This window comes from Cicer arietinum, chromosome 6 (genome assembly GCF_000331145.2).
Source record: "Cicer arietinum cultivar CDC Frontier isolate Library 1 chromosome 6, Cicar.CDCFrontier_v2.0, whole genome shotgun sequence".
In the NCBI taxonomy this organism is placed as follows: Eukaryota; Viridiplantae; Streptophyta; class Magnoliopsida; order Fabales; family Fabaceae; genus Cicer; species Cicer arietinum.
In genome coordinates this window covers 19074868-19087042 of record NC_021165.2, presented here as the reverse complement: position 1 = coordinate 19087042, position 12175 = coordinate 19074868, and the positions used below count along the sequence as shown (strand labels likewise).

General features: G+C 29.7%; 1 protein-coding gene across 1 annotated transcript in view; it reads left to right on the top strand.

The window, feature by feature from the left end:
* The first annotated feature begins 10933 nt into the window (after positions 1–10933).
* Positions 10934–12175, top strand: part of LOC140920651 (uncharacterized) — a 2585-nt gene continuing 1343 nt past the window's right edge. Inside the window, exon 1 of the mRNA XM_073369453.1 lies at positions 10934–12123. Coding sequence (XP_073225554.1) covers positions 10934–12123 — 1190 coding nt within the window. The remainder of the gene's footprint in view (positions 12124–12175) is intronic.

The window sequence follows — 12175 nt, the reverse complement described above, 5'->3', positions numbered from 1 at the left end:
CCACAAAAAAAAAAAAAAAAATATATATATATATATATATATATATATATATATATATATATATATATATAACTAAGAACTAAGATATACTATAAGGATTAGATGTGATAAGAAAATATTTTATAAAAATTAAAAATAATTTTAATTTTTTTTAAACGACTTATATTCCATACTTTGATAATTTTTTGTTGATAAAATATATAATATTTAAACTTTTTTATTTTACAGTAATAATAAATTATACAATATGTGCTGAATTTAAAAATAATATAAAAAAATAAACAGATCAAGTTTTCAATTGAATAAAAGTACGCAAAAAATTTAAAACTAGAAGTCTCGAATTATCTTTAATTTTATATTGATAGTAAAAATAAAATTTAATTATCCGAGACATCTCAATTATATGTGAGTTTCTTTATCATTTTATCTATAAATAAAATTAAACAAAAAAGATTTAATTTTATTTTTTATCATGATGAGATTCAATTTTATTTCACTAAATTCCAAAGATATAAATGGATGAGAAAATGAAAAGAACAATATCCATATAAATAAAATTTTACACAGAAAAATGTAAAAGAGCTATTATTTAATTATCTCATTAAATAATTGTAATTGTTATAATAAATATTTTATATAATCATCAACTTATATTTATATAAGTGAGTTTATTGATGATATATTTACTACTTCTATAAATAAAAATAAATAAATCAACCTCTTTCACCCATTTATAGATCGATCACTTCGTATTCTACCTTCACTAAATATCTTTAAATAATCTTTATAGTTGATTTGAGATTAGACTTTAAAATCCATATATCAATGGATAGAATCTAAATCCAAACAAAAGTGCTGATATGTTTAGCACAAAGAGGACTTCCTGCTCCTTTTTCTTGGTTTTTATTTGACTTCATCTTTCCATTGTTAGGCATTTTACTAGGGAAACTATGTCCCCCTTCACAATAGTTAATTGTATTCCCTCTTATTAAAAATAAATAAATATATATTGGAGGAGAAAGAAAAATGAGTAGTTGGCAAAAGCATCAATTCGTTCATGTTAATAACAAAACCTCAAACAGAATCACATCAACCAACCCATCATCAATTCAATACTACTGACAACAAATTATTATTTCTGGCCATGGGAATTTTGATACTATTAAACTATATAGTAATGGTATCATTGATTAAGCATTGCAATTTCAACAGAATCAGCAGCAGCTAGGATAAATGTTGGACCCTGCATTTTCAACCACCAAAATAAGAACTTTCTTATTTCATTTCATCATAAAACTCTTATTTGGTCCTATAATAGCCACAACTCACACATGCAACCGATTATCACACAAAATATTAGATAGAACTAAAATATCCAAAAGAAGAATTGCATAAAGGACAAGAAAGATTCCATGAACAATGGAACACAATGTTGGCAAACAGGGATCATGACTTTTGATAAAGAGAGTTGTCTCATTAGCCATGATTTGAATTTCTTTTTCAACCCCACTTTTTGTGGTGGACCCATCATCTTATCAATATGCCACTATGTCCCTATGCCATCTAAAATATCCCTTAAAGAAAACATCAGTAAAGTAAACCCACAAACACAAACTTAATTAGTGATATTTAACGATCGGCAAATGTTAGGCATTTGTGAGGAAATTAAATGTAAAAATATTATTTTGAAAGTGGTGTATCTAACGTTTTGAAATTTTAAAAATTCATCTTCTTCACACAAAACTTCTTATGTATTTTCTACGATATGAATATTTAGTATTAGTTGAAATTTTTATAATTTTAAGAAATGAAGTTCAAATCTCATCCAATATATATGGAAAATGACTATTAAGTGTCACTTTAATTAATAATAATTTTCTTTTATTTAATTTTTTTAAAATAAATTTCTCCCTCTATCTTTTATTATAAGATCTTATAACAAAATTCATGCTGTTAAAAAAAGTAGTTGGAGTATGTGAAAAATTTACCATTCTCGAAGCACCATCAATCTCACCAACCTCCATACCAATAACAATCATTCCAGGCACAACCTCCCTAGTGAGCCTAACAATAGCATCCTTAGCAGTGTTCATGCCGAGGACCTTCATTTTCGGCACAGTCTCAATCAAGCCAATACTCTTGAGCCTCTTTACACCAGTGGCTCAAAAGTAGATATTCCTACTCATAATTTGTCCATCTTCTACTGTTGAACTGTTTTTCTTCAATGATATTCTGATGGTTTTTTTTGTAATTAGAGCTCATGAATGCACTTAGGGCTTTAAAAAGGATAAAAATACTCAGTTTTAGACATAAGTTCCTACTCACAATCTATTGTTACTCATGCTTTTGTTCTTGTATTTCTCTTAGCAAATTTCTAGTTTCAATATTATTTATTTTTCTATTTTTACGCTGTTACTTTATTCTATTATTTTATATTTCCAATATTTTTATATTTAAGCGTTTATTCTACTATGATCATGTGCGAGTAGATATTCCTTATCTTGGAATTGTAAGATTTTCAATGTTAGATCTCTAACAATTTCTATTTTTTTATGTCATGGGTGTTGATCATTTAATCCAATCTTAATAAGAATAATGTTCATACTTAGATATCAAATAATATACCGAAAAATAGATTTGATATATGACTCCTAAGATTGGACAAGAGAATCAAATCATTAAAATAGATTTTGCTTATCTTGAAATCATGAAAGATATCCTCTCTTAAAGAATTTTTCTAATACATCAATCATGAAAATGAGTTGGTTATTAGTTTAAAATAGACTTTTGTTCTTTAAAAGAAGACATTAGTTAATTGTTTATCTGATTTTTAAGAGTTTAATACCCATAACTTAAAAAAACTTAATTTTATTGTATCCATCATTGTGAAAAACTACAATCCCAAAACTTTATTTTTATTAAGAACTTTAAACCAAAAATCATTATCAATATTTGTTGTTTTATCTAATCATCATAGTAAAGAGAGACTAGTACTCATAAAAAAGTTCTTGTGGGAACGATAATTTTCACTATGCGATAATACCGTGCACTTGCAGTCTTATCAGTAAGCTCATATCTCTCATGTTGATGGTGTGGTCTCCCATACCTACAAGGTTATTGTGCTAGTTGAACATGAGGATCACCCACAAATCCTTATTGTTCATGTTCTTGTTCTATCACAAGCGGTGCAATGGTTTATGGATTTTGGACTTTTCCAAGTTCTATATTCCTCGCACTGGTTCTTTTAAAGATGAACTCCCTTTGTAGAAATATGTTAGTTCTCCCAAAAAACAATTTGTCATCAGAGAAAAGATATAAATAGTATCCTTTAGTTTCCTTATGATACCCCACAAATATACATTTATCTAATTTAAGACAAAGTTTATCAGAAATGAAACATTTCACATAAACCCCACAACCCTAAATCTTCATAAAATAGACATTTGGTATTTGACAAAGCCATATATCATATGGTGTCTTTTCTACCACTTTATATGGAACATTGTAGTTCAATTGGTAGTGAGAATGAATGGACAGTGATACTTATTTCCTAGGTACCGGGTTCGATTTTCACGGAAGGTAAAAACTCGTTATTTCCAACAAAGGGAAAGGGGGCGAGAATGTCATGATTAGCAGTACCAATATCGGCAAGGGTCGGGTAGTTATAAACACGGTGAATCTCGTGATTAACAGTACCAATATCGGTAAGGGTCGGGTTGTTATAAACACAGTTAAGGGTGAAACTTGTAGTAAGAAAGGCACATCCATAGAAAAAGTCGTGTAAATATGACTGACTAATCATCGACCATACAAAAGGTGGAGTTTCTTCTTTCTGAAACATTATTCCATTAAGGAGTTCCTGGAGGAGTGAGTTGGGATATAATCCCACACTTTTTCATATATACGTCAAATTGTTGGCTTAAGTTCACAATTTGATTGTCGGGCTTTAATACTCTTGCCATGATAAGCCAATTGTAGGGTTGGTTGTAAGGCTTTAATACTTTTGCCAATAATCGTTCACGATCTGACTGTAGGGCTTTAATACTTTTGTCAAGTAGGTTATTCGTTTCATTCTTAAACTCTTTGAACTTTTCAAAAGTTTATGATTTGGGTTTCATTTGATACACAAAATCATATTGACTAAAGTCGTTAATTAATGTGATGAAGTAAGGAAAATCAAATCTAACATGTTTGTTTAGTGGGCCACATACATCACAATGTATTAATCCCAAAAGATCACTAGTATTTTCAATGTGACAAGTAAATGGAGTTTTGTCATCTTTCCAAGTAAACAAGATTCACACACTTCAAATGATTCATAATCAAATGAATCCAAATATCATTCTTTATGGAGCTTGGATATGTGTTTCTCGCCTATATAGGATAAAGGACAATGTCAAAGGTATATAGGGTTCATATCATTTGATTTAACCATTCTCATGGGCATATCTAAATATAGGACATAAAGTCCATTACACATATATGCACTTGCATAAAACATATTGTCTAAATAAATTGAACAACTTTTATTCTTAATAATAATATTAAAACGTTCATTGTCCAGACAAGAAATAGAAATGATGTTTTTGAAAATGGTTGGAACAAAATAAAAATTATTCAGTTCTAAAATAAGCTCTAAAGGAAAATCAAAACATAAGTTCTTACAAGTAATGCAACAAACTTTGTTCCATTTTCAACTTGCAGGTCAACTTCACCTTTAGGCTTTAGACATTGTCCTACTCTTTTTTAGTTCCCACACATTAGTGAAAATTTGAGATGGAAATATTGTATCCAACATCCAAAATGCAGAAGTAGACAAATTAACTTCTATAACATAAATACTTGAGGTGGAAGTCTCACTTCCTCTTTTGTGTAGCTCTTCTAGGTATTTTGTATAGTTCCTCTTCTAGTAACCATTATGACCGCAATAAAAATAAGTGTACCTACCTTTGCAACCCCACCAACTGGTTTTAGGCTACAAGTACTCGACTTGACTTTTGCATTGCCCTTGGCCTTTTGTTGCCTAAACATAGGCCTAAGAACATTTCATTTACCCTTGCCCTTACCAATTTGTACCATTATTTTACCTTTGCCCTTACTAGTTTGTACCATCATTATGACCTTACCCTTTCTTTTGTTGATGTTCTACTCAATAATTATCAACATTCCAACAAGCTCTAGCATGGTTTTAGCCATATAATTCATATAATAATGGATGACGAATTGGCAAAAACTATCCGAAAACGATTGCATGATCATATTTATTGCCAATTCTAATCCCAAAGGAAATGCCCTCTCTCTAGATTCCCAATGTACCCCAATCATCTGGAGTACATAAGGTCCAACTAGACTTTCTTCTGTCAGCATACAACGAAAAAGAGCTCCTGACGCTTTAAACCTTTCTTTTATAGCATGTGGTTGAAAAGGCATTTAAAGGTTGATTGAACTTATTCGTACTATATGATAATAGCCTTGACAAGGGCCACACATTGGAAGACATTTAAACTTAATACTTAATATGAGATATTTTTATTAAGTGATATTACCAATTATTGCATTTCAAGCAAACATCTCTTAGCATGAATGTATATATACTCTCACATTTTAAAGTATATAATACAAAATATACACATTCACACAACACCTACATATCGTGCATCACACACAAAATATAAAGGACTAGGTAATATAGTTATGACTAGTTAACCCCAAAAAATAATTAACTAAATATAAATTACAAGTCTTTGCTCTTTGAGTTGACTTCTCAAATCTCTCCATTGGTTTCATTGTATGATGTTGCCTCTAGTCATCGTGGATAGTTACAATTATTTAAAATAAATTGTTACGAAACACAAGTCGTATTTTAAAATAAACCACAACACACAAGTGGTATTATAATAAAATAACCACCAAACATAATAAACCCATAATTATACATCCTTAATAACACATTAAAATTAATTATTTAATATAGAGGTGTAAAAGATCTGGTTCATCCCACAAACTCGACCTGACTCATAAGCAATAGGTTGGGTATGACTCGATCCAAAAAAGACAAGGACAAAAAAGAAAGACATGACAAAAACAAAGTAAAAAAAAGGATCGGGTTCGAGTCACCTTTTTGGTTACCCATCCCGTTCCAAAATACATTACGGACAAGGTATTTTTTTTATTGTTTTTATTTTACCCTATTGTCGATTCCACTACACTAGCTTTACTTAGGATTTGAAAAAAAATCTCCTTTACTACATTTTTTCTCCTCTTGCAATTGAGTATTCATTTTTCTTTTCGATTATTATAATAATAATAACTTATAAGACAATATTGGTTTGATTCTATTCTTGATTAAAGAGAAAAACTATTAGTTGTTGAAAGATATATCAGTCCAATAAATAGTAGGTTATTCATTTTAATTAAATGATTTGTATTTTGTGTGACAACGTTATGAGTTATGAATTGACAAATGGTAAGATGACTCGTTATAAGTTATTTTATTTTATTTTTTTCAATTTTTTTTCAAGAACTACTAGTTGGCGACTCGTCTTAGGACTAACACGATCTCGTCTTATTTCGTCCCGTCTTTATTGACCCATAACTAATCGAGTTTGATCGGGTTAAGGAATGAGTTAGAGTCTAAAAATTGGTCCGATCAAATATTGAGACCGGGTAAGAGACATTAAATCCGACCTAACCCATCATTTGTACACCCTAATTTAATACATCTCAAAATATTTACTAATAATGACTTTTTATTATTAATAATTAATTTTGAGCGTAGTATGTTTTAATAAATTGAAAATAAAAAATATTGCAATTATTGCATTCTGATTCAAATATTCATATGGTTTAAATATGTCTTTAGTTCATGCAATTATAAGATCTTTTTATTTTGATCCTTGTAAGTTTTTTTGTTTGATGAACATCTTATAAATATAGTTTTAAAATAGTATTTCCATCCAATTTTTATTATAAAAATTGTAACACCGTTAAAATATAACTATTTTTTAATAAAATAATAATAATTATATTATAACATTTATTAACCTAAAATTAATTTCAAATGTATCACTCTTTTTCCCTAAAATATCCAAACTGTGTCTTCTTCATCATCATTTCAGTCCTATTTCTCATCATAATTTTCATCACCGTCACCAACATCTTCATCTATTTGAGATTCATGACCATATTCAAATTCATCGTTACCATAATCTTTTTCTTCGTCCGGTGGTACTTGTTGGACAATGGTGGGTTCTAGAATTGGTCTGAATTAGAATTTTTCTTCTTGGCATGGAGATTAACAAATTTTAGGGGAGTATATGAAAAAGTCCAAAAGTGAGAGTAGAATTTGATTGTAGATGGGGGAGAGGGAAAAAAGAAAGTCCTAGTCCTATACCTAGTAATGGTAAGGGTGATGAAGTAATTCTCTATGATAATAGGATTGAACCTTTAATCAAATTCATTATGCTTTTTCAATTTATTTTATTTTATGAATTGCGACACAACGTGGGAAATTCTATAATGGGAAGAGGACTAAAACGATGGATGAAGAAGAAGATGCAATTTATATTTTTTTTAGGGAAGAAGATTGAAACATTTGGGGTTAACTTTAAGTCAAATTTTTTTATAATTTAATTATATTTGAGTTTTTTTTTTTTGGTTAAAAAATAATTATGTTTTAACGGTGTTACAGTTTTTGTAACAAAAATTTGACGAAAGAACTATTTTAAAATCAAACTATATTTGCAGGGATGTTAATCAAACAAAAAAACTTGCGATGAGCAAAATCAAAAAAAGTTATAATTGCTAGAACCAAAAACATATTTAAACATATTCATATCAATATTAAACAACTATTTTAAAATGAAACTATACTTGCATGGATGTTAATCAAACAAAAAAAGTTATAATTGCTAGAACCAAAGACATATTTAAACCTATTCATATCAATATTAAACAAGAGCAAAAACAAATACTCGATTTCTAACATATTAAAAAAATATTGACAACAAGTATTTCTCAAATATATATTGAGGTGACAATTATTTATCGAATGTCACATATATCGACCTACGAAAATAAGGCATAAACGACCATGCATCTGATACCATTGTTGAGAAATCAAGAGATATATTTTAAAACATTTTTAAAATTATTATCAAAGGCGAAAATCATCTATTGTCATGGATCACACACGTACAATATTTTCACACGAGGTTTATGTGTTTACCTCTTCAAGTGTCGAGAAGGGCAAATCACCAACACCATGATATGGTAGTATTTCTACTCAGTCCACATGAACGATTGTTCTGGTATAGTTAATGTTTGATGGTCTCAAAGTATACAACTCTCCAAGTAGTGGCTTCAAGTCGAATGACTACTCAATATGATCACATGAGAATCATTAATGTCATTTGCATAACTATTTTATAATGTTCTTATAATGGATCAATCTAGTATAAAATATTACTCATAATATTTATACCTATGTGAACACTTGATATATCATATCTATGACTCGTGAGATAGTCTACTAACATAATAGTTTCTATGCATTATTGTTGTCCTATTTAATAAAAATTGACTACAAACACTTTAAGAATATTGTTATTATGTTTAATGGAGTCTCACGATTAAGTTAAACTTAATGCTCCATTAAACAGACAAATCAGTTTAAAAACTTTATTTTACTTTAAATAAATTCACATAATAAATTAAAATGTCTCGTATTACTATAAATAATAATAAGTGTAATGATACAACTAATAATTTAGAAACAATTGTCGGTCTCTAAAGCTAACTTTAACATAAATCGCTAAATTTACAGTAATCACACAACTTTTCGCGAAATTTACTATAAGGCCAAACACCATTTGAGAAAAGTAGTTGGGTTGATTTATTTTTTCAAAGTAATAAAAATAAGTTATTGTATTCTCTAAGTTGTTCTTCATGAAAACTTGTTAAGTTTTTTCATCGAAAAATACAATAAGTTATTAAAAAATAAAATTGATATTAATTAAAGATATTATAGAAACTATTATATTAAGTATAACAAAATTAATTAGTTAAACTTTATTAATATAAGACCACAAAAATAAAGAAATATATAATACTTCATAATATATATTTAGAGTTTACCCATTTCCCTGTAATAAACTAACTAATGTTTAAAATGAGAATATGTTGGGTTCTACATTCGGAGACGATATTTTTACAACTTATTTATATTATCTTGAGTATTATATAGAATATTAAAGTCCAAAAATGCAAAATAAAAAATTTGAACGGATTTACAACTATACTAATCAACAAACCAATTTCGATTTCATTATACTTTTTATATAAATATTTTTGTATGTTCATACATTATTAATTTTATATTGACCCTCTTATAAATTTTGTAACTCCTTCACTGCAAATGAGCAATATAAAACAAGCAGAATAAGCACTACCAGAAAAAAATAAAAATAAAATCTCATAAAATAGAGACACCAACTAGTAGGCTCTACCCCTATAAACCCCCCGACCCCAAACTACCCAAATTAGCCTTAATCAAAATAAATAAAAATTAAATTTCAAGGGGTATGAATTTTGACAAATGCAAAATTGAGTTTCCTTAAAAATTCATTTTTGAGTTTCAGAAGACATTTATATTTTAAAAAATCAAAATTGAATTTTTCAAAATTTCATAAACTTTAATTTTATTTTTTCGGTACTCTGTTTTTTCTATTAAAGTTTAGTACTATATTTTTATTTATTGCAGTTACTAAAAATAGAGGACGAAACACATTGATGATATCTCTTTCACAACTAAAAATAACTCAACTTTTTTGCAGTGCGGTTGGCGTTGCTCGAATTACTTAGTGCTGACAAGAAATGAATGTGCAACCACCATGATAGAACAAGAATGTGAATAGCAATAAGAGCATGTGTAACAGCCTATTCTCTCTTAAGAGGTATAATTTTGGGGGTGTATAGTAATTTTTTTGAAAAATGGGTTTTCTTGGTACTCACCCAATGAAACCAAACTTGGGTGTTGGAGGTCAAACCTATACAAGTCCGATTCTTTAAACCTATCTCTTTGATACATGTCGGTATATGAAATTGACATCATAGTTATTTAGTTATATTTAATTATTTCTATTTTATCAAACTATTATTCGTATTTAAGTGTTAGTGTTGAATTATGTACCACTATTTCTAGGTGTCAACTCTTAAAATCAAAGTTGGTCCAACAAATATATATCCACACCAAATTCCATTAAAATTTTCATAATTAAAGTTAGCAATATGATATATATTTTCAACTAATCAAAAGATTAAAATAAGAAATGTAGTTATCATACAATTATAATTTGATTTCTTACAATTTTCTCTCTTGTAATATTTGTCTTGAATCGTTTAACCTAAAAGGTATAAGTAGGAGATAAGAAAACAGTACACGTAAGATAATTGGTTATTTATGTTCTTTGATACGTCAATAATATAACAAACCTAATATTTTTGCAATAAAATGTGTAAAAAAGATAACGTACATATATGCCATTAAATTTTCAAAAAAAATAACATTTTTTTAAATGAAAAAAAAAACTTAGAAAATTTTCTTCTCTTTCATTTTTATTTATTTAATATTCTTATAGTTGTAACTTATGAAGTAAATAAACTTTAAAGTTTTTTTTTGACATTACTATTTGTCGTCAACTTTACAAGATTATTTTATTTTATTAACATCACAGCCAACAATCACCTAACTTTCACAGATGATGAGTTGCCGATCGAAGGGAGAGGGCATAATAAAGCACTACACATATCAGTAATGTGCCTCGACCATATAATGTCAAGAGTCCTCATTGACAATGGCTCCTCACTGAATGTCATATCCAAATCAACATTAGCAAAACTACCTTGTGATGGTACATATATGAGACCAAGTCCCATGGTTGTTAGAGCTTTCGACGGGAGTCGCAGAGAAGTAATGGAGGAAATCGATCTCCCAATTCAAATAGGCCCGGTCACATTCGAAATCACGTTTCACGTGATGGATATTGTGCCCGCTTATAGTTGCTTATTGGGGAGGCCATGGATCCATTCTGCCGGCGTAGTGCCATCAACCTTACACCAAAAGCTGAAGTATATGATAAATGACCAACTGGTAATCGTATCAGGAGAAGGAGATTTGTTGGTGAGTAATTTGTCCACCACACCTTATGTTGAGACAACAAAAGACGCTCTAGAAACTGCCTTCCAAACACTAGAAATCGTGGACACCGCTTATGTCGAAACGACACCTATAGAACCACATATGTCCAACACTGCTATTATGGTGGCTAAGTTCATGTTGAGTAGAGGACACCATCCGTGGCACGGGTTGGGGAAGGATGAAGAAGGGCTCAAAGAACCGGTGGAACTTCCTGAAAATAGAGATAAGTGGGGTTTAGGTTACAAACCCACCAGGGATGACAAACGGAGATTGGTCAAAGAGAAAAAAGAAAAAAGATTAGCTCGAATTGAAAATCGAGAGCCAAGAATCGAAAGGATTCCCATCTGTGACATCCGACGGAGTTTCCAAAGTGCAAGACCAACAAGTGAAATCCATATTGCGGCAGCTGAAGATGACATGTTTGATGGGGATGCCAATTGGATTCGCCCGTGTGGTGTAGGGGCAGAAATCAGGAATTGGAAAGTAGTCAAGTCACCTATGATATTTAATGCAATTCCAATATTTGCGAATAGTTCATTCACAGACGACTGTACTAAGATCTCGTTGCATAATCTTAACCATCTTGTTAGTCAAACAGAAAAAGATAATGAAGAAGATTATGAACCCCCTCTAGATTTGTTAAGAGCGGTAGAACGGGAAACTCAGGGTATCATGCCCTTTGAGGAACCGATAGAAATTGTTAATCTAGGGACTGAAGAAGGAAGGAAAGAAATTAAGGTTGGCACCATCTTAAAGAAAGAAGTATATCACAAACTAATCCAACTCTTACATGAATACAAAGATGTTTTTGCCTGGTCGTATCAGGATATGCCTGGATTGGATACTAGCATAGTGGAGCATAAATTGCCCTTAAAACCCGATTCTTCTCCGGTGAAACAAAAATTAAGGCGAATGAAGCCTGATATGTCATTAAAAATCAGGGAAGAAATACAAAAACAATTTGACGCAGGATTCCTC